The 24,596-nt window shown below is 34.6% G+C and overlaps 6 protein-coding genes across 15 annotated transcripts in view; 2 read left to right on the top strand and 4 right to left on the bottom strand.

The window, feature by feature from the left end:
- The window catches only part of mRpS9 (mitochondrial ribosomal protein S9), a 44,756-nt gene that overhangs the window by 11,779 nt on the left and 8,381 nt on the right, over nucleotides 1–24,596 (bottom strand). The window lies entirely within an intron of this gene.
- On the top strand, nucleotides 2,702–5,760 carry LOC105422135 (U3 small nucleolar RNA-associated protein 6 homolog). Its single transcript, XM_011631397.2, has 9 exons — nucleotides 2,702–2,958; nucleotides 3,044–3,170; nucleotides 3,263–3,403; nucleotides 3,471–3,661; nucleotides 3,791–4,033; nucleotides 4,111–4,453; nucleotides 4,672–4,845; nucleotides 4,925–5,096; nucleotides 5,222–5,760. The coding sequence occupies exons 1-9, from the start codon at nucleotides 2,867–2,869 to the stop codon at nucleotides 5,551–5,553; spliced, it is 1,815 nt and encodes a 604-aa protein (XP_011629699.2). The 5' UTR covers nucleotides 2,702–2,866; the 3' UTR covers nucleotides 5,554–5,760.
- Nucleotides 8,231–11,636, top strand: ArgRS-m (arginyl-tRNA synthetase, mitochondrial). Of its 3 annotated transcripts, none has more exons than XM_011631388.2 (6): nucleotides 8,769–9,376; nucleotides 9,455–9,607; nucleotides 9,682–10,613; nucleotides 10,755–10,882; nucleotides 10,957–11,180; nucleotides 11,265–11,636. In XM_011631388.2, exons 3-6 carry the CDS (start codon nucleotides 9,743–9,745, stop codon nucleotides 11,413–11,415), a joined length of 1,374 nt encoding a protein of 457 aa, XP_011629690.2. In that variant the 5' UTR covers nucleotides 8,769–9,376; nucleotides 9,455–9,607; nucleotides 9,682–9,742; the 3' UTR covers nucleotides 11,416–11,636. The 3 variants fall into 3 exon arrangements, with proteins under 3 accessions (XP_011629688.2, XP_011629690.2, XP_011629689.2); XM_011631387.2 differs by having other exon boundaries at nucleotides 8,770–9,376; nucleotides 9,455–9,595; XM_011631386.3 differs by lacking the exon at nucleotides 8,769–9,376 and adding an exon at nucleotides 8,231–8,690 and having other exon boundaries at nucleotides 9,455–10,613.
- Nucleotides 11,477–11,978, bottom strand: LOC148936876 (small ribosomal subunit protein uS9m). Its single transcript, XM_089075508.1, has 2 exons — nucleotides 11,842–11,978; nucleotides 11,477–11,718 (listed from the first exon to the last, which is right to left on the bottom strand). The coding sequence occupies exons 1-2, from the start codon at nucleotides 11,975–11,977 to the stop codon at nucleotides 11,627–11,629; spliced, it is 228 nt and encodes a 75-aa protein (XP_088931634.1). The 5' UTR covers nucleotide 11,978; the 3' UTR covers nucleotides 11,477–11,626.
- LOC105422151 (uncharacterized) lies at nucleotides 11,979–16,352 on the bottom strand. Of its 5 annotated transcripts, none has more exons than XM_089075481.1 (3): nucleotides 16,024–16,352; nucleotides 12,400–15,951; nucleotides 11,979–12,004 (listed from the first exon to the last, which is right to left on the bottom strand). In XM_089075481.1, exon 2 carries the CDS (start codon nucleotides 15,113–15,115, stop codon nucleotides 12,419–12,421), a length of 2,697 nt encoding a protein of 898 aa, XP_088931607.1. In that variant the 5' UTR covers nucleotides 15,116–15,951; nucleotides 16,024–16,352; the 3' UTR covers nucleotides 11,979–12,004; nucleotides 12,400–12,418. The 5 variants fall into 5 exon arrangements, with proteins under 5 accessions (XP_088931607.1, XP_088931608.1, XP_088931606.1 ...); XM_089075482.1 differs by having other exon boundaries at nucleotides 16,091–16,352; XM_089075480.1 differs by having other exon boundaries at nucleotides 12,400–15,956; nucleotides 16,131–16,352.
- LOC148936875 (uncharacterized) lies at nucleotides 16,680–23,622 on the bottom strand. Of its 2 annotated transcripts, none has more exons than XM_089075477.1 (2): nucleotides 22,860–23,622; nucleotides 16,680–21,817 (listed from the first exon to the last, which is right to left on the bottom strand). In XM_089075477.1, the coding sequence occupies exon 2, from the start codon at nucleotides 21,724–21,726 to the stop codon at nucleotides 18,874–18,876; it is 2,853 nt and encodes a 950-aa protein (XP_088931603.1). In that variant the 5' UTR covers nucleotides 21,727–21,817; nucleotides 22,860–23,622; the 3' UTR covers nucleotides 16,680–18,873. The 2 variants fall into 2 exon arrangements, with proteins under 2 accessions (XP_088931603.1, XP_088931602.1); XM_089075476.1 differs by having other exon boundaries at nucleotides 16,680–21,800.

The raw sequence follows: 24,596 nt of genomic DNA, 5'->3' as shown, positions 1-24,596 counted from the left end.
TCCACAAAAATTCAATTTAAATATACAAAAATATACAAAAAATTATCCGAAGATTAGTCATTTTAAAATAAAGAAGCATTTTTTTAACTGTTTATATTTATATAAAACTCTTCTTTTCCACAATTTGCATACTATAATGCAGTTATGTTAATCATTGTTTAAATTTCGAATATATCAAATTGTTTACTTCGATATGTTATTCAATTCTCACTTACTGTACTATCCATATAAACTGGTTAAAACTGTAGGAAAATTATGCAATTCATATTCTTCTAAAAGTTGTTTTAATGGTTTTGTCTTTGATATTCGATAATAATAAAATGAATATATATCCACCTCTATCTATGCCTCTATCTATGCTCATCTTTTCCTTTAACAAAAACTTTCAGGCAATTGCATAAATAATTTATACCTTCATTTGACATACCTAATGCTACGAGTAATCCTTGATTTATGTTAATGAGTTCCTGGAAAGCATACGTTAAGAAATAATTTAAATTTCCAACAAATACATAAGGGAATCTGCAAAACATTCTTGTATAAACACACGTACAAAATAATATTAAAATTTGCGATATTAAACTTACTGATAATTTTTGATTTAGTGAATCTGTAAATCGATAGAAAATGATTTTCATATATTAGCATGATTTAGCTCTAATTTGTTTAGCCAAATATAATGTCGAAGAATTTAATAAATTCTTTCAAATATAACATTTATAATAGATAATACTTTTTTAATAAACCTATATCTATATCCGCAAGAAGAATTTTTTTTATATTTACACATTTTTCAGACTAACATTCGAAAAGACCAGCAAGGTTCTCATATTCGGAAAATCAGAATATTTTACATGTGTTAATGATTTATTGACTTCAGTTATTATCGAGTTTTATGCAGCTACGAGAGTTTTAATACCTTAGTGACATTCACCTCCTGTAAAACATGATTTTTTGATGAACTGTCCAGATTTTCTTCGTTGGTTAATTCCGAAAATATTTTTTCGGTAAAAGTGGCTATAATAATCATTTATTTCTTCGTAGGCGATAAAAATGAGCAAGTAAAAGAATGCTTGTAAATTTAACCAGTGATAAGATGGTCGGATTCATATGTGTTGTTAAAAAGCTGACAAAATATTTTATTGCGTCATAAATGTCATCCAGTGTTAGCTTTATAGATGATATTAAAGAAGACTTTTCTAAGAATTATGTTCAGAGGTATCTTCACATATAAATTGATACTGAAGAAATCGAGTTCGATATATTTTGCCGGAACAACTCTTGGAGGTATGCGAAGAAAAGTTTAGTATGCAGATTTAAGTTGATCACTACAGCAGATTTTGCTCATTCCATGGGATCTCCAGGATATAAATATATCCTGTGTGGATATGTTGAATTTGCATATATCTCTTACTGAATAAAAATTTCGGTAAATTGACGTAATATTGAATCAGAGATTCAAAGAAAATCAGAGAAAATCAGAAGTTACCTCATGACTCTCGAATCTATACATCAAATGAAAATAGCTCTCATGTAACATTAATTGCTCTTTCGCATTACAAAAATGAACAACGCTGTAAATAAATGATTATTACGACGAAGATAACTCATTTCCAATTCGTTATTGAGTCTCTGTCAATATGTAAAGAATATTTGTAAAGGATTCGACATGTGCAATCGACTTCTTGGATTTTCCTATTTTGCTAGTGTTAAATTATCTTTACTTCTCTCTATGCATATGCCTAAGTTATACAAGTTTTATTATTAAGACTGTTTTACATTAATGCTTTACAGAGAAGCTATTGAAACATTTATCTTTAATTTAAGAGTGATATATTATCTACGTGTAAATATAAAATGTTTTTTATATTTAAAGAAATCGTAGATGAAACTTTATCATCTAAACTTTATCATTTACATATCTAAAATTATCCGATTGATTAATCGATAAAAACGTTTTTACTACACGTCATATATGGTGAATTTCTCACATCATATATTGTAATATAGAGATTGTTATAGCAATATGGAAAATAACAATTTTTTTATTGTAATATCAATTTAATAGGCACTAAATTGACATCTCATCTACGCGCACACGCGCTTACACACACACACACACACACACACACACACACACACACACACACACATTATAGATATAACTTTTTTTTATTTCTTTAAATTTAATTTTTGGTAAAGGAACAATGCGAAAATTATCTTTTCAATCATTTTTCTTGTATTTTTTTATTATTACTGTATTATTTTTCTTACACCAAACGAGTTTTACAAAAGAAAAAAACTAATATAAACGTATGTGAACGTATTTATTTCGTATTTAACTATATACTCATTATTATATTCATATATATTTTATATAAAAAATTTTTACTGGGTAGTGTAAAATAATTTCTTCAGTTACTTTACATGTAATGTTTCCTAAAAATCATATTCATATATTTCATATGTCATATATCAATTATAATTGGGCCCGCGACTCAGATTCACGCTGAGAAAGCATGCATTTAGCATTCTCGATCGCGGTAGAGTCGAGCGAGCGGAGCGAGAGGGGGAGGGACGACATTTTCTTTCTCGTTCGACGCATCGAACTTGGTCGAGCGGGCGTATGCACACAGATAGACGGAACGTCTCTGGGTGTGCGTGTGTGTGTGTGTGTGTGTGTGTGTGTGTGTGTGGTGTGTGGGGTGTAAGTGGAGGGGGAAAATCGCCAGCGTGCTCGGACTCAAGTTCGCACCACCGTTTTGAAGTTAAACACGTTTTCACCATAGCGTAAACGAAACTACTGCGTTTACTCGTGAATATTTTCCACGTGCTGTGTCAATCAGTTTCCTAAAACTCTGGAAAAATGGCGGAATTCGTGGAGAAGCGATGCCAGGACATGATCCCCGAATTGGAGCAGATGGAGAGGATTAAGCTCTTTGATAAAAATGAGATTCGGTGAGTCAAATGCAGGTTTAGGTTATGTATGTTTGTCCCTATTCGTAAATCCACGAGTCCTGATGTTCATTATTACACTGTTCAGAAACATCGCTAAGAAACTCAAGGAATACGAATATAAAATTCAACGACATACGAAATGCAAAGAGGATTATCTTCGATACATACAGTATCTAATGGATCTGCTGAAGCTGATCAAGCAACGGAGAGATGTAAATATTTTTGTTTCTTATTTCTTTCATTGTATCTGGGCCTTATCTGTGCATATTTTATAAATTCTCTGATATATTATTTTTTTTTTTAGAAATATGGTAATACTCAGAAAAAATCAGATATTGATTTTGCTATAACTAACAAGATAAATAATTTATACAAAGAGGCAATATCTAAATTTCAAGATGATATTAGGTTTTGGCTTGCTTATATGAAATTCTGTAAGCATATGGTAAGTAACATAATAAATAAATATCTGTTGGTTTGCTTATATAACTAAGCCAATTATTGTTTGTTAGCGTTTTCACAGCAGTGTCACACATATGTTAGGTAGAATGCTGCAGATACATAGAGACAAGCCAAAATGTTGGCACATAGCAGCGTGTTGGGAATTGGAGGAGAACGATAATAAACAAAGTGCACGACAATATCTCCTTAGAGGTTTACAAATTCACCCTGATTCTCAATTATTATATATTGATGCTTTTAAGTAAGTACAAAGTATACATCTTGATAAACTTTGTAATTTCAATTATTTAGTTAAAATATCATCACATCTGCATTGTTTTTTTCTAGATTTATTATTTAGTTAAAACACATCTGCATTATTTTTTTCTAGACTTGAATTGAATGATCGCTTAACCACACCTCCTAACAATGCTGAAAATAGTGAAAGTCAGGAAAATAGCTCTGCATCACCAATGGACGATGTGACGAGTGAAATGCCAATTCCATTGAAAACCGCATATTTCATATATCAACAGGCTTTTGAATACATCAAAGATATTAAATTTATAATAGAGTTACTTGATATCACAAAGGAATACAAAGATACCGAGAAACTACAGAAAAAAATCATTTGGTATGTAAACATATGTGTTAACATCATAATAAATTCTTCAAAATCAAGTTAAAGATACAATTAACCTGTAATTGTAGTGATATGATTCGAGAGTATACTCATGAACCCTTAATGTGGGACACCATGGCACATCGTGAATTACAAGGATTAGTACAGCCAGGCCTCAGTGACACCCCAATGGAAGTAGAGAATGCCAAACAGACTTCATTAAGAGATCGCATCACATCTTGTAATGAAGTCTACCAGACAGCCGTAAAAAAAATCAAAACTGAGGAAATGTGGTCGCTTTACATTGATTGCTTATTGAAAATCAATAATGATTTACGATCATTGCCGAATTTCAAAAGGAAACTCTTGAAGACTGCTTTGATGCAGGCTCATCAAGCGAAAAAATTAAACGAAAAATATTACTTATCTTGGGTTTGTATTAAGGAACATTTCGCTATTTGATGATTTAACAATTATAGATAAAATTATAATTATATATTTCCTTTTAAGTAATTTTTATTCCATACGTTTATTTCATCAGTTTTTTAATTCTAAGAATTCTTTAAATCAATAATGAATTTCTATTTTTTATTTTTTTTTTTTAATTTTATAAATACATAAATACATAAAATGGTTTCTGCATTCTATAGATTGATTTATTAACTGTCGACAAGGAACATGACGAGAGCGCGCGAAAAAAACTGGAGGAAATATTGCGCGAAGCCACCGATGCATTACCAAACAGCCTCGCTGTTTGGCATATGCGACTTAGTTATTTATTACAGCATGACCAGGAGAAAGAAGCGTACGCTTTATATCCAAAAGTAAACCTTATAAATCAATCTTGTTCAATCATTATATTTAATCTTGCCGATATTAAAATATTGATATTTTATCAACCAGGTGACGCAATTATTAGGTGAGAAAGCGGTACCCTTATGGAAAATGCGAATTTTTCATGCCCGGATAAGAAGCTCAGACGAAGTCGAAGAGAGCTTCCAGGCAGCTCTAAAATATCCGCTGATCGCCAGAGATATTAAGCCTGAATGGCTAGAATGGCTTGTCTTAACGGAAGGTAATTGGTTCAATATCATTATAATCTGTTAACTTTTTACCTGTCTTTTGTTATTTCTTATCAAGATTTTCCTATTGATATCGAATCTCTCTTTACAATATTTATCTCAATTGCTTTTACTCCAGGCATTCGTGCGGCCCGCAAGGCATACGATAGTCTTTGCCTGCAACCACCTACTACATTAGAGTTTCACAAGAAGATGGCCATGCTAGAACTCATACAACCGGAAGTTTCGTTGAAGTACATGCGACGACCTTATGACATGGCGATTTTGCAATTTGGAACTAATAGTACGTCTGTCTGGTTAGATTATATAAAGTTTGAAATGAAACATGGAGATCCGAAAAATGTCAGTAGCCTACATGAGCGAGCAGTCAAAATGTTAGATCATAGTTTAATAAGTTCCTTCATAGAGGATTATAGCTTAATCGTAGCAAATCCTGATACCATAAAGTGATGCTGATCATGAGCAGCAATCTTAGCAGATCCTGTTATTGCATTTTTAACGATTCAACTGTATCCAGACTTTGGCGCATTGTATATAATCAAATGTATATATAACTGTTCTATACAATTATTACATTTATATATAATTACATATAAACATTTTCCATGTTAAATTTCACTTACTACTATAAAATAAATGCAAAAATGATCTTTTTAATTATTTTTTCTTTTTATTTATCTTGTATATATAAAGAGAAATTATACATGAAAGTATTTGATATATAATTATACGTATTTATATATGTTCTTATATGAAAAATTTTTTTACCAAGTTCCTAAATAGAACTCATAGAAACATCAAAGACATCAATAATCATGTAATCATTTTTTTATGTATTATCTTAACATTAAAATGGTCAGTTGACATTATTTATTCATGATATTATCAATACATCCAAATGATATAAAAATGATCTTATTTTATAAAGCAGTTTTGCATAAAATACATTAGAAATATAGATTAATAATATTAATGAATAAATGATATTAAAATAATATTAAATGAATATAATAGAAAGGGAGAGAGAGAAAGAGATGACAGCATGTAAAAAGTATAGTTGCTTATAAGATTCCTCTTTATTTATTATTGAAACATTACATACAAATGTAGTTTATTGTGTAACAAAAATAGAACAATTATAAATTTTGAAATACATGAAGTAAGATGACCATTGGTATTTATGAAATATTAGATTAAAAATAAGATGTACTTATACATCGTAATACATAAAACGAAATAATTGATAATGATTAATGACTGCATTTGATAAAAAAACAGCTTTGCATGTCGTAAGATTTTTTATTATGTTTGGTTCCTGCTCATAACTCTTCACTGAATGTTTAATGCCCGGTTTCATCAATGTAGATTTATTTTAATCTCAGTTTAACTTGCTTTTCATCTTTTTCTAATTCTTAGAACTAGAAAAAAATGAAAAATAAATTAAATCGAGATTACAGTTAATCTACATTGGTGGAATCGGACAAAAATATAAATCAATCATATTACAGAATTTTACAACAGTTGCATAATTGCTTTTTCTGTTAAATAGCTATTGAAAAGCTATTGAAAAGTTAACAAAAATTAAATATACTTATATATTTTGCTAGATAAAACAAAATAACCATTGGTAACTTATTGAATACCCGATTAAAAGTAAAATATGCTTACATTTTGGTACATCGAAATACAACGAAATAATCTTTGATTATTATCGAATAGAATACATACTGAATGAACAGCATAAATATTTCGCATTAAATTTTCCACTGACACTTCGCATTAAATTATGGAACATAAAGCAATCTATAATAACGTAGTCAAAATATAGTCATTTAAACTTTTATATAATTATCCTACTAAAAATATCCTACTAAATATATTAAATATTCTATAATTATAAATATTATATAAAAATATATACTAAATATTCTACATGTATCACAGAAAATATATTTACTACATTAATTTATGCGCGGTCTACAATGCGTTAGAACAGAATATGTTATGTTGAATATGGTTTTTTCTTTTCCGATTGTCGGTCGTATCGACATTACAACTTCATTGTAGACCGCATTAAAGATAAATTCTCCTATTGGATATGAGATCATCATTTATCGAATACGGCCGATTGGCCGATGTATAATGCCCGATTGCTCACGGTCGATTGGCCAATTTAAAATTATTTGATTGATTAATCCAGTGGAAAATCTTCAAGCATCGGTCGTAAGTGGTTTGTGTCCAAAGCTCTGTTTTTTTTTTTTAGCTGAACTGGCTGCACTAGTTCAGATTTTATCTTTCTTTTTCCAGTGTAAAGCCAGCGGCACACAATGCTTTTTTCCTGCTGGGCCGGGATTCTGTATATGTCCACCGACAACTGTCGGTGTCGTTAACTAACGACAGCCAATGGCAAGGACGATCTTGGAAAAAAGCGCAGCTATCATTGGCTGTCGTTAGTTAACGATACCGATAGTTATCGGTAAGCGAGTACAGAATCCCGGCCCTGGATTGCTAGCTGGATTCGCGTGTTTGCTGACCTCTTGTCTTCGATTGATTATATTTTTTTAGATCTAAAAGAATATATCAATCAAAAATAAGAGCTCACTAAGCACGCAAATCCAGCTAGCAAACCAGCAGGAAAAAAAGCATCGTGTGCTGCTGGCTTAAGAAAGAAAGATAAACTATAAACTAGTACAACCAGTTAAACAAAAAAAAACAGGCCTCAATTGCAACGTGGTCAAACGGGACGCTCCCATCGAACACAGAGGTGCGTTCAGAAATAATACCCGAGCGCTCCCTAGTATCGTTTTATCCTTGTTTAATATTTGACGAAAAACATGTATAAAATAATACATCCAGTGTTTCTGAACTCAACCCAGTGTGAATCCGAAGGTCTGTTCTTTTTGGCTGAACTGGTTGTACTAGTTCACAGTCTATCTTTCTTTCTTACACTGAAAGAAGAAAGATAAACTCTGAACTAGTGCAGTCAGTTCAGCTAAAAAGAACAGACCCCGAGTTTGTTCAGAAATAATATTTAGTATACTCAGGTATCATTTTATCTTTATTTAACATCCAATGAATAAGAATAAAATGATATATCCGATGTTTCGGCACTCAGCTCACTCACTCACTCTCTCTCTCTTTCTCTTTCTATAGTCAACCTTATTGTGATTATCAGATTCAAACCTAGCTCTCGTTCCGCGTATATTACTCTGCAATTTTTGAAAGTTTCATGTGGAAACTTATATTCAGATTAAAAGAAGGAAACTCGCATTATGCTTAATTGTACTGGGATTGAGAAAAAAAGAATTTATATTCTGTATATTAAAAACTTAAAGATGAGTATTACATTCTGAATAAGAGGACTTGTGCTATGTAACTAGTAGGAGATTGAAGGCACCCGTAGTTTCCTCATCCAGGGAGCAGTTTCAAAAAAAAATTACTAAATCATTTTTTCATCACTCGTCGTTTTACAACTTCTTGTGTAAAATTGAAAATAATTCTATGACAAACGAACAATTATTCGCATTATTTAAAATATAAAATAATCAATCATGAGTGATAGTATGAAGGCTGTAATTTTAAGAAAGGTATTTTTTTTCTTTTGTAAATAAAATACTAATCGCAATAGTTTGAAATCTATTTTTGATATTTATTTAGAATACCACCCGTCACCTCCGATTTCGATAAAATTGAGTTCAATCGACGCGGTTTCACTTAAAACAAAAGAATCTGGCAGAAAAACACGACCACTTTTTTGGTTAGAAAATCTGTCAGCGACATAATGCAGCGAACTGAGCATGCGTTGTGACTTTGTGCATGAGAGGGGGGGTTCGGGGAGCGAAGTCCCTGATGGGGACGTTGGGAGGGGGCAAAACTCCCCCGCTGTTATAAAACAAATTACAAAAATAATACAAGATTAGATTTGTAACAAAAAATCAGCGAAAACTTCACACCTAATCCTTGCGTTGGAGTCTTTGCTAATCTTTCTAGGATTTGTCATTTTAGTATATGATAGACTCGTCAATTAATAAGGCGAAAGATTGTATCTTGCATTTCGAATATAATAACACTTTTAACACTTTTTTAGCGCTGTATCGAGTCGCTATGATAAATTTCCTAATCAAAAAGTGGTCAATTTTAACGCTTAATATCTCGATTCGCGAGGCAGATTACCGCGCTTTTCCAGATTCTTTTATTTTAAATGAAACCGCATCGATTGAGCCCAATTTTATCGAAATCGGAAGTGATGGGTGATATTCTAAATAATTTCTAAGTAATTACCCTATTTTTTATTACTATTTATCTAATTATATTTTTATTTATATTTATCTAATTATATTTTTGTTTTCAGATTGTAAAATCTTTGCGAAATACTAATGATACAAATATATCCATTGTTGCGTCTAACTTGCATTTAAAAACACATAAAACAAATGGAATCTATTCTTTCCTACTTCCGTTGAAAACTAGACAGTATAATATACAGAATCAAGTACAAAATATTGTAAACGATGATTCAACCAACATTTTCAATAATATTAATATAGAGAATGATACAATCTCTTTTAATATTTCCAGAGACAGATTTATCAAAGAAGTTTTGGAACAGAATTGTTCAACAGTGTCCTGTCCAACTTTCATGAATAATAAGAAAAATGTAATAGTAGAGTTTAGCTCACCCAACATTGCGAAACCTTTTCATATGGGACATTTAAGATCTACAATAATAGGAAATTACATTGCTAATATCAACAGTTTTGTAAAAAATAAGGTAAAGAAAATAAACTATTTGGGTGATTGGGGTACACAATATGGTTTAGTTCAACTGGGAATTGATATGACAGATATCAATGAGGATGAAATGAAAAGAAGTCCTATAAGAACTTTGTACACGGCATATGTTGCTGCTAATAAATTAGCTGAAACTGATTCCTCGATATTGACTCGTGCGAGAGAAATATTTAATGATTTGGAAAATGGCACAGGAATCACACATGAACGATGGAAAATGTTTAAACAGTATACTGTTGAAGAATTAAAAAAAGTTTATAATAGAATTGGTATTACGTTTGATGAATATCATTGGGAATCTATGTACAATGCCAAAAACATGGAAAAAATAATTATGTTGATGGAGAAAATGCAATTATTAATAAAGGATGAACAGGGTAGAAAAGTTGTGAATCTGGATAATAAGAAAAGTGTTCCTATAATTAAGAGTGATGGCTCTACTTTGTATATAACTAGAGACATCGCTGCAGCTATCGATAGATTTGAAAAGAATAATTTCGACTGTATGTACTATGTAGTAGATAATACACAAGTCAATCACTTTTCAAATTTGTTAGAAATATTGAAACGAATGGAAATGCCATGGGTTGAAAGATTGAAATATATAAAATTTGGCCGCTTGAATGGTATGCGTACAAGAAAGGGAAATGTAGTATTTTTAGAAGATATCTTGGACACTGTCAGAGATATTATGAAGCAGAAACAAATTGATTCACATAGTATGTTAATATTTTTAGCAACATAATTATATTAAGCGTTAAAATTGACCACTTTTTTAAAATCTTTATATCATAACTATGATATAATTATGTATGGTATAAGAATTTTTTACATAAAACTAATTATAATAAATTTTTTAGCCACTAAAGTTAATTTAGATTCGACAGATAAGAGCTCAGATATATTAGGCATATCAGCGATGATAGTTCATGATTTGAAGAGAAAACGGCAACGAGATTATACGTTCGATTGGAATGCAGCATTTGATGTAAGCAATCTATATTATAGAGACATTTTTTGATATGCGATGTATTAGTTTCTTAATTTCTTTTGTAAGATCAGTTAAAAGGGGACACTGGCATAAAATTGCAATATACACACTGTCGACTCGTTAATTTGGAGCGCAATTGCAATGCAATCCTAATTTCGGAATGTGATCCCAGTCTATTACAAGAAGAAATCATTGATGATTTAGTCATATTAATTGCGAGATTCGATGAAATAATATTGAAGTCATATGAAGAGATAGAAGCTTGTGTATTAATTGTGTATCTTTTCAATCTAAGGTAAAATATAAACTTCAAAATTTATTTAATTCCACGATTATCTGATTTGAATATTTATACTTTCTTTGTTTTTTTTCTTTTTAGTCATGCAATTAATAAAGCTTTCAATTTATTGAAAGTGAAAAAGGAATCGCCTGATGTTGCTAGTCAAAGATTGTTGCTGTTCCATGTTGCTAAAAATGTTCTTGCCCAAGGCATGAAATTACTTGGTCTAATACCTCTGAAAGAGATGTAAAGACAAATGGACTGTGATATTGGAAAAGATTCGACTCCAGCTAACTTATCAATAGTAAAACTTTTATCATAAACTGTGCATCTATTTTGTATTCAATATCAGCTTTATCTTGAGACATTTTGTAATGACATTGTATAATGAGATACTTAGTTATAGTGTCGTTTCATACAATGTTATGTGTAATGTAAAAATTACACGAGAATAAACAAAATTAACGTTTATTCCAAGAGAATTTTCTTCTGGCACCTTCTTGACCCCACTTCTTTCTCTCACGTTTTCTCCAGTCTCTTGTTAGAAGTCCAGCTAATTTAAAATAATTTTTTATTATCAATATTTGTTATTATATTTCATTTGCAATAATACAATACTATCGCTATCAAATACATATCATGTTGTACAGCGATATTTCGTCAAAATGATTCTTACCAACTCGCATTCTTTCAATCATTGGTTTGTCAACAAAGCTACGTAAGCCCCATGCAATACCCCAACGTATAGCACCCGACTGACCAGTAGGCCCTCCACCATTAATTGTGGCTTCGATATCTACTTTATCAGTCATGTTCGTAAATAGTAATGGAAATATAATCTGCAACAGAAAAAGATACAAAAAACATGAAAGACTTTGAACATGAACTTTGTAAATTCACTCCAAGTGATTAATGAATAATTGCCAAAAAGCGAGATTGAAAAGATCGATTTAGAAAATTATTGGATATCTAATAAAATAAAAGAAATAATTATTTCTATATTGACAGAAATAAAAAACACAATATTATACACAATTTTCTTTTACTTATAAGGAGAAATATATTTACAACGAAAAAAAAAAATATATATATATATATATATACATATATAAATTGATAGAAATATTCAACAATAATCAATCATCAGAATAGAAATGTATCTTATTAATATTTAAAAAATTAATAAATCACATAATGCAAGTAATGCATAACTGCCGGAAATATCGGATCATACCGATGTTGAATTATCCAAGTCATAACGAGATACGTTCTTCCTTCGTTAACGTGATTGTGATAGTTTCCAGCATCTTGTTCATTTCTAGCAATTGTATTTTCAGCAATTTTATAGCATCTTCATTCATTTTCATCATAGCGATCAGTTTCTCAAACGTCATTTGTAAAGCAATGTCGGAGAACTCCTCGTTCTGTCGTTGTTTCAACCAAATAGCATGATCGTTCAAATTGATATCGTCATTTACGAAGGGAATGTTCTTCTGCGCGATCTCGTAAGCGGCTTTCATTATATCCTTAGGCAATCGCCTCTCGAGAGGATTAAGGGGTTTTACTACAAGGACTCGTTTTCTATTTTCAACGTCGATCTTGTGATCCGACATCCATTTCCGGAAAGCATAAGGAATCGTAGTGTTGTGCAGCACCATTTCCGTGAAGAGAATCATCTTCGTTTGTCTCACGAGCTTTGTAAGTCCTGCATGGTTCCTCAGACCCTGTATATCGTGTACGGCGATACCGACCAACAGATTCATCAAGATCACAGTGACGAAGACTATAAACAGTGTGAAGAGAATCTGCGAGCACACCGATAAAGGATGATAAATGACGAAAGGGCCACCGGTCGGCTCGTCGTCCACCTGATTGATAAGTCCCTCGAAGTCCAATTCACCGGCCATCATAGCCAGGACTTTGATCAGTCCGGTGAAAGGATTATCGAACGCGGGTTCGCCAGCGAATATCACGCAGAAACTGACAGTAAAACCGATCAGCAGGCCCGAATACGCTAGCAGAAGTTTGGCGAACTCGAACTGGATGTGCGTGAACATGGCGACATAGGTGCCGAACGCCGGTAACTGGCCCACCATCAGCATCAAGTTGGTCCAGGCGCAGAGTACAGCAAACGCACCAACGTAATTTTGCCAGTCGTAGGTGCGTCCGGTATAGACGAAGGACGTGACGAACACACTGACGATCACCACACCGTCCAGCACGTTGTCGATACTGGAGAAGTACTGTATCGCCGACTTGTAGACCATGAAGCCAAATATCTTCCTCGGTATGGTGATGCATGTTAGAACTAGCGCGAGGTACCATTCGACCTCGATGATCGGTCTCCGGAAGAGAAAAGCGGAGGCCCGTTTGCTGCCGCATATCTTCGAGCTGTTGGCATCGTTATAATTGTAACATTTATATGCCAACGCGGTCAGGACGTAAGTGGTCATGCATATCACCGTCATAGTGTATAACAGTATCCTCAGCAAATAGAGTTTACGAATTTTTTCCCACTTGAGATGCAGGAAGGCCATGACCAGCGGATGCGACAGCAGGTCCTTTCGGTGCTCCTGCACAAAGCAGTTTATGAAGCTGGTCTCGCACTGGTTACCGCTGGGAAACAGAATGTCGAAGTGCAATCGCATTTCGAATTCGCGATTGTGCGGTACCGGTCGAGTCAGTCCGATGGAGGCGTCCAATCGCTGCCGGAACACATGCAGGGACTCGGGAATCTTCTTCAGTATAATGTTCAGCGCGGACAGGCCGGTGCACGTGGTCGCGCTGATATCCGCGCCCGCCCAGATCAGCGCGTCCACACATCGAGACTGCTCGTTCAGCGCGGCAATGTGAAGGGGCGTGAAGCCGGTCCGGTCGATCGCGTTCACCAAGGCACCGCGCTTCAGCAGCAGCTGTACCAACTCGGCGGACGAGGCGGTGCTCATCACGGCGAAGTGCAGAGGCGTCCTGTGCTCTCTGTCCACGGCGTTGACGTTGGGCGCGCTGGCAGACAGCAGCTCGACGCATGGTATCGACTGCACGAAACAGGCCACGTGCAACGGCGTCTGGCCCAGGTGATTCTTCTCGACGACGCTGGCACCGCGCTCGAGCAGCAGCTTCACCGTCTCCACCGCCTTCGCGCGAACGGCACTGTGCAGAACAGGCTCGACCACCCCCTGGCAAACGTAATTGAGCTTCGCGCCGTGATCCAGCAGCGTGGCCGCGGCGTGCCAGCTATTACCGAGCGCCGCGAAATGAAGCGGCGTGTAACGGGTGATCGAGCTCTCGTAGTTTACATCGGCACCCTTTTCAATCAGATACTCCACGCAGGCGACCTTGTCGCCCAACGAAGCCGCCAGAATAGCGTTCACGCCGGTACGCGGTTCGACGTAGTCGCAACGCGCCCCGGCGTTCTCCAGTTCCGGCAGAAGATGCAGCAGACCGCGATAGGACGCCCAGATGTAAGCGACACTCCGTAGTTTCTCGCTTTTGCACGCTCTCGGGAGCGCGCGATTCTTTTCCATTTGCAGCAACAGCCTCGTTTCCGCCGAGTCGACGATGGACCATATAGCCGACCTCAATCTGCCGCCGTTCACGTAGTGATTCTTGCAGCATTCCAAATTGTCAAAGAAGAGGGAATCATCGACCGGCGGCGGTTCACCGGCATCGATCTCGATCCCATCGTTGTCGAACTTCGGTACGGTTATATCATTAATCGCGCTTTTTTCTGGAGGATAATCCCCTGCCGCATATGCAGATCTTAAAGATCTGTAAGTGGAGGCCAATCTCACGGACAATGGATCGTTCTTGTGACGACTGTTGAAGCTTCTGCTGGTAGAACAAAAATGCTGTTCATCGTTCAAAACAGCCGGTATCCTTAGAGTATTCATCTCGAGATCTTTCGATTTAATACTCTTTTCTTCCAATGAATCTCGATCATTTTCATACATGTTCAATCGAATCGAAACTTATTTATGAGATAAGTTTGTTGACTACCTTCGCGCTTATTTCTTCAAGTCGTTAAAACATTCTTCATCTGGTCGCTTGGATTACTTTCAATCCGAACAATTCATCGATTCTATTTGTACGATCGTCATTTTTTTGTCATCTCAGATTCTTTCTCAAGACAAAACAGTCATTACAGATCTCGTTCTACAAATCTTATCTCATTGAATGATTGAACCATTTGTGATTCTAATAATCTTATTATTCCACTACGTATCTTTGTCCGAGCTACTTTACTGTTATGCTGTACAATATTTAAACTTCCAATGTAAACGCTATTTCGTAATTAAGCACTTAAGTATTCGCATCGTTATGTGATGATTCGCGCGGAGAAGCATCCCAATTATTACAGTCACGTCGTCATCCATCTCTTCAGTCCTCTCTCTTTCTTTTCTTCGGCTACACGTCACGCCTACGAGTCGTTTAGGTCACTTCAAGAGAGAATTATTATTGTCTCGAGTACGACCGAGTGACTTATATCCTAGCTGCTGCATTGATTCGATCATGACTTGCATTCATCCGGACAACCCACGATTAATGACATCTTCCTTGATGTATAGTATAATGTCTGACACAAAAACAGAAATAGAAGCGAGTAAAGATTATTTCCTCCTACTCTTATTGCCGGACCGGTTCCTCAAATTCATATATACCTCTTTGTTTGTTACAACAAAATACTACACGTATTTTCAAGTTTACATAACGTTAACAATTTGTCTTCTATTTCTTAATTGCATCGTTAGTAATAATCTCTTCCGCTCCTCGTGCGTTAATATTTCTTCTGTTCTTCACACAAAAGATTCAATATTAATATTCCATTAACTTAGTAAATACATTATCAATACATACATACATAGTAAATACATTATTAAATATCAAACGTTCAAATATTCAAATATCTATGGTCACATGGCACGCACATGTCGAAACTAAGTAAAGTGATACAAATAGCGTGGTTACTTTATATTTTTCACTAACACCACACTGCCTCTTCTTCCTTTCGTTACCGGCTTCGTACCGATCCTCAATTCGTGTTCCCGTTTAATGCTCAGACCTTCCGAGACACGTATTTATACGAGTCTAAAGACTGGCTCAGGAAACCCCCGAGTTTTCGACTTTAGAATGCAAAAACGGGCCGAGGAGGATTTCGACCGCATTTTCTAATCGTAAAAATTATGTCAGCTCAAGATGTCTATCGCTTGGTGTATTCGCTTCAACGATTCAACGAGCATTACGGCGGATTTAACTGGTTTGTACGATCGCGCTGCACGTACTGCATGACGTATTCTGCGTACGCCTCTGCCGTTTCGTGCGGGAAGAGGAATCTGCAAGCGGGGGGGCACGTTAAACAAAATACATATATTAAGAATTAAAATAAGATTAAATATTACTAAGAAATGTAGGTCGATTTCGAGATTTATTTGTCGCGAACCTTACACGAGATACCGCCTTCTATTAAATTCTGGATTAATCTGGATAAAGGTGAAAAAAATATCTTTCGCTGGAAGATTATTTGTTTGAGTTTTATTCTGGAGCATTGTTATTTACACATGTTATCGTTATAAAATATTGTTAGACGCAGATATTTGCGTTTTTAATCAAATATAATGATAAATCATTTTCTTCTTGTTGAAATCAATGGATGAAGGTTGAGCTAAGAGACAAGAAAAGAGAAAAAATATTTTTATCAAACCAGAATGTTCTAATTGCTAAAAACATGAAATTTTTTTTTTTTTTTTTAAATAAAGGCCAAAGAGAAAGAAAGAGAATTGTTTAAATTATATTGAATATCTGCAAAAATAATATGTAATTTAAAATTACATTTTTAAAAATATTCTTTGTTATAAATTTTGAATTAAAAATTGTTTTATTTATTGTATCTTAAAAATTGGACGGTAAAGCAATTATTATTTGTCATGCTGAAATCCGTTCGATTCCATTCGCTCGTTATTCTTTAGTTTTCATATTATAAAATATTTTGTTTCTTTTCTTTTTCATAGCCTCCCGAATCTGAAATGCGAATCTAGACAAACTCCTTTCACCATCACGTGATCGCGAATATCACAAACCGTTTACGTAATTTTTAATTTTGTATTCATCTTAAATACATTTACAAGATTTCTGCCAAGAGATATTTTCGAGCTGTTAGCTGCCTGTAAATTGTCGATATAATGAAATATGCAAATTAAACATAGCACTTGAAGATCTTGTGCTAGTACTCACTTTAATAACAAAAAAAAAAAAAGAAAAAAGCGATTTTCGAATATTCGAATTCAAGACACAAAACAATTTGCCTCGCGGCGATTTTATTTAGGCTGTGAGAAATCTTCGGTCCCATAATGCGATGGAACGTGTAATGCATTTTTTCGTACGATTTTTTATCTATTTCTCATGACCGATTTGGAAAACGGAGAATCATTAAGTTGGCTAAACACGAATATTGCCAATTTGTATATGCGAAATGATAAAGTATAGAGTTTAAAGTACGAAATTTCTCTAAAATTTAGCCTATTAAATTTTTTTCCAAGAAATGGATCTACAATGTCCTCGTTTTAACTCATAACTCAGGTTTCTTATTCTGAAAGTTGAACTTTCAACGGATGAGAACTTATGCAGATTAGAACCGGTTTTGATTGTCAGCCTACACGTATCATTAATATATATATTCTTTGACTTTGTTGAAAAAAAATGAAGTGGAACTTGACCAGCAAGATAGTTTCATTAACATATCTACTAAATTCAATTCTGGTACACAAAAATTTATTCATTTAAAAATACATGAAAGTAAATTCTAGAAAATCTGGCAACAATAATGTATCTAATTACACTTATTCAGATCCAAATGTAAATTAATTAATTAAATGTAATTTAAAAACAAATAGTAAAAAAAATACAAAATTCTTATTTATACAGTAAAGAATTGAAGATAAAGAAAAACTAATATCGAAAAATATAGCAAAAAGTAATAAAATGTGACATAACAAATCAAATTATATCAAAATCTAAAGATATTCGGTTAATTACAGATTCTGTATATATATATTCGAAACCGAGGAAATTTTTCTGACAAAAGTTAAGAGATCCTATAAAAACTATTGTATAAGTGTACATGTTTACAGAAATATAAATAGAATATTCTGTTTTCTCTAAGGTCTCATCAATATACATTTGTATCCGCGTCACGAATTCATGTTATTTATTCTAGATACTAAATACATACTAAATACTAAAAGTTTATATTTGAAAAACTACATACGTATACATTTTAAAAGATTGAAGTAATTAAATTAATTTTTTCTTCGGATTTTATACAATTACTGCGGCAAAGCAAAACACTTTTATTATTTAAACACAGAATCTATTATGCATAAAATTATGCAAGTCCCTAGTGCTTATCACAAAAATTCATATATATGAAAATGGATGGAATTAAATTCAACTGATATTGCACACAACCATTTGTATCACAGAACTCAAGCAATAACTCGTAAGCAAAGCAAATTTATATAGCAAAATGCTTGCTGGAAGAGATAAAAGATAAACACGATAATTAATTCGTGACATTTTAATTATTCATGATGCATCGATGCCATGTTCTATAAGTCCCAAGTTTTAAAGTCTCTTATCGTTGCCTCGTAATCGAATTTTAAATTTCGAATGGTTGTGAATTCCAAATATTTCCAACGTCTTATGATTGGCAATTTTACTTATTTATTTTATTATTTTGCGCTTTTATAAGTTCTTGAAGGAGAATGTGATTTTTTTCGCAAATTCCCTTAAGTTCCGCGATGTCATCTTTGAATTTGTTGCAATCGTGTTGCAACGTGTCGTCATTAATCGTGTTGCAACGTTGACGACGCGCGTCGGCTTTCGGATAGGCTTTCGTGAAACAGGTCTGTCCATAACTTTTCTTGCGTGCTAGAAAAAAACTGTTCTGTCTATCTCCTTCCTTCGCTATTTTGTACGCGGCTGAGAGAATATCGCGTGGTAATCTCCTCTCTCTGGGGTTTAATGGACGAACAGTTAGGACGGCTCGCAGAGGTGACGGGAGGAACAATGCGGTCCATCGCATGCACTTGACGAAACGTTTCGACGGCGTAAATCCCAGGAAAATCGCAATTTCTACGTCGTAAATAAGTTTTGTCTGGCGAACGAGTTTTGCGAGGCCCGCGGTTTTCTGCAGACCCTTAATATCATGTACTGCTATACCAATCAACAAATTCATCAGCACGATCGTCACAAACAGGAGGAACAATACGAAAGAGATCTGGGCCGAGATCTGCAGCAGAATCCATGAAGTTCCACCGATGTTCTTGTAAAAGCCGCCTTTGTCGTTCGAAAAGAAAAAGTCCTCGAAGCCTACGTCACCGGTCATCATTGCGAGGATCTTAATGAGACCCATATGCGGACTGCTGAACGAATTGGAATGCGGAAAGATCACGCAGAAGCTTGCAGTAAAGCCTAGTAGTAAACAGGAATAGGCCAAAAGCAGTTTGAACACTTGTGCCTGCACGCTGGTAAACATGGCAACGTAAGCACCGAACACCGGTAATTGCCCGATCATCAACATCAGATTGCTCCAACCACAGAGCACGGCGAAGGCGCCTACATAACTTTGCCAAGTATACGTTCTTCCCGTATATACGAAGGAAGTGGCGAGCACGCCCAGAATTACACACCATTCAACCAGATTCTCCATTTGTGTAAAGAATTGTCTGACCGTCCGATAACTGGGAATGACAGTAAATTTGCGGCAAGTCTCAAGTATGGTGAGCACCAACAGCGCGTACCACTGGGACTCAAGGACCACCCGATTTTCATAAAGAAAGCCATACACTCCGGTCGCATTCGTGCATAATGGCGGGATGTCGATTTGGTATTTTTTTGACTCGTTGTAACAGTTATGAGCGAGAGCGGTTATCACCCAGCTCGTAAGGATCAACACGTAAAACAAATAGAAGAATAATCTTGCGACGTAGTATTTTCGGATTTTCTGCCACTTGAGATGTAGGAAAGATTGACACAATGGGTGTTCCAGAATTTCTTTGTAACCCTCCTTCACGAAGGTATTCAGATAGCTGATTTCGGGTGAGCGACTTTGTCGGTTCCGCCGGTGATGTAGCAACGGACGGAAATCCAACTGCAGCTCGAGTTCACCCGCGACGAATCCATGTCGTCTCAGAGTAAGAGACGTGTCCAGCCTACGCTCGAATACATCCAGAGACGTCGGGGTCTTACGCAGAACGACAGACAGAGCGCTATTACCGCCAATGGTCCTGGCGCTGAGATCCGCCTCGTATTTTATCAATAGGTCCACGCACTGTGACAATTCATTCGAGGCAGCGATATGAAGCGGTGTGTAGCCGTATTTGTCCGCCTTGTTCACGTCCGCCCGCCATTTTAGGAGCAGCTCGGTGATGTCGTCGGTCATCAGGGACTTCCCCAGAGCCAGATGCAGTGGTGTCCGACCCTCGTCATCCTGCACGTTGGGATTCGCGCGACCTTTCAATAAAATCTCCACGCATTCCAAAGAATGCGAACGAGCGGCAAGATGTAAAGCCGTGTGCCCTCGATGATTCTTGTGCTGAAGATTAGCGTTCGCCTCGATCAGACGAGCCAAATTGTCGGCGCAACCAGCTCCCGCGGCCAGATGTAGAGCGGTGTCGTTCTTTTTGGTAGGTAAATCCACGGGACAACCGGCTTTCAGAATTATATCCAAACAAGCCACGCTTCCGCTTTCGGCCGCGTGATGAATAGCGGCATATCCGTCCTGGTCCAAGCGATGCAGCACCTTGTTGTTCGGCGCCAGTAGAGAAAGTACGCGCAGGGCATTACTTCGTGCAGCCACGTGCAACACCGTTTCTTCAGTGTCATGCGGTGATAGCTGACTGACACCCTGTTGCAGAAAGTACTGAGCAATGTCGAGTGCATCTCCGAAAGCGGCGTAATGAAACGGCGTATGCTTTGACTTGGTATCGATGCTCGCGCCCTGTTCTATCAAGAGCTTGACACCGTCGAGACAATTCCGAAATGCGCACAGGTGCAACGGGGTGAGACCGTGATTAGGTTCGGTGTAATTGGGATTGGCTCCGTGTTTACATAAGCGGCAAATGAGATCCGTACGAGCCGTGAAACAAGCCTGTAGCAATAAGACGTTGATTTCATTGGACTTGATAGCGGGAACCATTTCCGTATTTATCTCACTCGTTTTGCCCGACTCGAGATTTTCCCAGACTTGCGATTTGCAGCCCATGCGTCTTCTGTGTTCCGTGAGAATGTTTTTGATAAAATCTTCGTTAATACGCAGAGCAGTGCGGTCAATTTCCTCAGAACTGGCACGTTCGCTGATGATGGAGTAATCTTCCATGGAGGACATGGGATTTAGTGAATTATTTGGTGGTGGCGACGATTCATACTGAACTCGACCACTCTCAAGCTCATTGTCATCTTGCTTTGAGCGTTTAGACCTTAGCCGATTTAGGAACAAGGAAGCCGCACTCGTACGTGTCAATAGAGCCGGAAGAGTTTTCGATATTTTTTCTCCAGTTTCTTCCATCTCTTTTGTTGACGTGAACGATACGAATTTGTTGCTGAGATTATATACCCGTTGCCGGTATTAAGTTCAATTACCTATAAATGTGATATATCTGTAATGTCATCCCAAAATACTTCTATATTAATCGAAATAAATAAAAATGAATAAACAAATTTTTGTCTACTTTATATCTTAAATGAAGTCAGTATTAATATAAAAAAAAACTAGTGGCTGAACAATATTATAAATATATTTATAATAAGTAATACGTATTATTAATGACTTCTTAATTTTTCTAGAATTTGATAATTTGAAATGTTTTTAAACACATGCCTTTCTTTATTTCGATATGAATATTTACGATTCAGAATTTAGTAAAACATTTTAGGAACATTGTAATGTTGTAACATTGAAATCTAACACAAAACACATCGCGTGATTTCCGCAAAATTAAATGGAAAAATAATTGAGAGAAATAACGTGTTATCTCATTGAATTGGCGGTAATTATGTTTCACTTTTCAAAAACAAAGATGATATCATATAACGAAATCTAGATCAATACCAGATAACGTAATGATGATATAATAATAATTGACTCATTACAAAGGTAGAAAAATATTAAACTTGCAAATTTAATAACAAATAATAAGTCTTCTCTATATTTTTATTTGTTTACGTAATTATAAAAAATAGTGATACAACTGAATGTAATAATGATAATATAATAAGATACAACTGAAATCTAAACATTTTTGAGAAATTCGAATATATCTATTAGAATTATATAAAAAAAAAAAAAAAATTAAATATAAAATATATTTATATAATATACGTAAATCAAAATAAAAATCAAATATAAGTAAAAATAAAATATGTAAATAAATTTTAAAGATATATATATATATATATAAATAGAAGTTAATAGAAGTTTCAATTTATGTAAAGGTAAATGTAACGTTATGATGTCCTTCGTGTCAGATTTGTGTCAGGTGCAGGTCGAAGGCGAATCGCCGATTGGTAGTCAACAAACTGCGTTTCAGTAGTGTTTTTGTGACAAATTTCGTACTTGGTTTAACGGTTCTTATCATTAAACGTGTATGCGTGTACGCGAGCGGCATCACCGGCGGAGATGGTTCCAGAGTAAAAAGGTACCTGTCGATTTACGGCAGCACGAGACGAAGCTCGGCAGCGGACGTGTTGATAATTGTCTCGATCGCATCGCCTCGTTCTTTCGCCGGACCGGTTCGTACTGAGAGTGAGAGAGAGTGTGCAGCATGCGGCTAACTCCATCGTACCGGTTATACCGACGAATACCAGGCTTGGATGTTTCCGTATCAGATGAGACTGGTTGGATATCAAAAGTGCGAAAGTTGTCGTTTTCCACCGAAGGACACCGCACATATTTTTCGTACTTCACATTCTCCGTAATCGACGGCATCAAGAGGCATCACATAAAAATATGTTTCCTCTTCAGCACTTGTTTCACACCCACAATCCTTCCGTAATTGTTCCGATTCCAAATCAATAGCATTTTTTAATGCAAATTGATTTTTTTTACTTGGAAATCTATATCTCTTATATTAAATTCTTACTCTTTCGTTTCTTGAATAAGCACTACTTACAGATCTAAAAGTCTTAAATATTCGCATTTACAGCGAAAAAAGATATACGGTCGTGGATTGCGCTAAGTATGCGCATCAGTGTTATTTATAATGCAATTCAAAAATTAAAAGAAAGTATGATATTGCATGAAAGTCAAGAGAAAGGTGTCACGAAGGTCTAAATATAATTGTAATTTTTTAATGTAAGTCATGTAAAGTTTAATCTAATTTCTTATTTTTCAACGCAAAATTTGATGTCTAATGTCTTTAATTGTCTTCATAAGATAAACTTTCAAAATATTCTGATCATATATCTCGAGTATGGTTCAATAAATTTAACTGACTAAAGATGTCATTTCTCTTACTTAAATGTCAAAGAGTAGTCATAATATGAATAATATTACAATAATTTTATTGTTGAGAACATTAACTTGGTATAATTATATTATAGTCTTAATAAATGACTGATAACACAATAAATAATTTTCAACATCTCTTTTAATAATTTTAATAACAATTTTTATTAAATTCACTTTGTAAAAGCAAGTTTTTAAATTTTTAATTATATTAATTATATTATATTAATGTGATGCGTTTTCAAAATAAATAGGAAAAAAAACATATAGTCAATCATTTTATATCATCATTCAAATAATTAGGCATAATAATATAAATAGGCATATAAATATATTAATATATATTCAAAAATTTAATCGAAATGTTGTATTGTTGTTTTTATCGTAATGCAAATATTATATTAGAATTATTTATACACATATATGTATATATATATATATATATATATATATATATATATATATGTACACATATCTCGATATAAAAAATTGGAACACAGTCATATAAACACAAGATAATGATATAAACTGAGATAAATTGTTTTGAACTACACAAATTGTTGTTTTATATGTTGTATGTTGCATTTTTATTTTGTACTGCACAAATTAATACAGTATGAAGCACCTAAGTAAATTCTAGAAAATCTGGCAATAATAATGTATCTAATTACACTTATCCAGAATCAAATGTAATTTAAGTTAATTAATTAAATGTAATTTAAAAACAAGTAAAAAAAATTGTTATTTATTTATACAATAAAGAATTAAAGATAAAAAAAACTAATATCAAAATATACTAGCAGAAAGTAATCAAATGTGACACAACAAATCAAATTACATCAAAATCTAAAGATATCCGGTTAATTAGATTAGACTTTGTACGTATCTTCAAAACCAAGCAAATTTTTCTGACAAAAGTTATTATATAAAGA

This window comes from Pogonomyrmex barbatus, unplaced genomic scaffold (genome assembly GCF_055798465.1).
Source record: "Pogonomyrmex barbatus isolate J1 unplaced genomic scaffold, ASM5579846v1 scaffold19, whole genome shotgun sequence".
NCBI classification, from domain to species: Eukaryota; Metazoa; Arthropoda; class Insecta; order Hymenoptera; family Formicidae; genus Pogonomyrmex; species Pogonomyrmex barbatus.
Note: the sequence above shows the minus strand (reverse complement) of the source record. Positions and strands in the feature narration are given on the sequence as shown.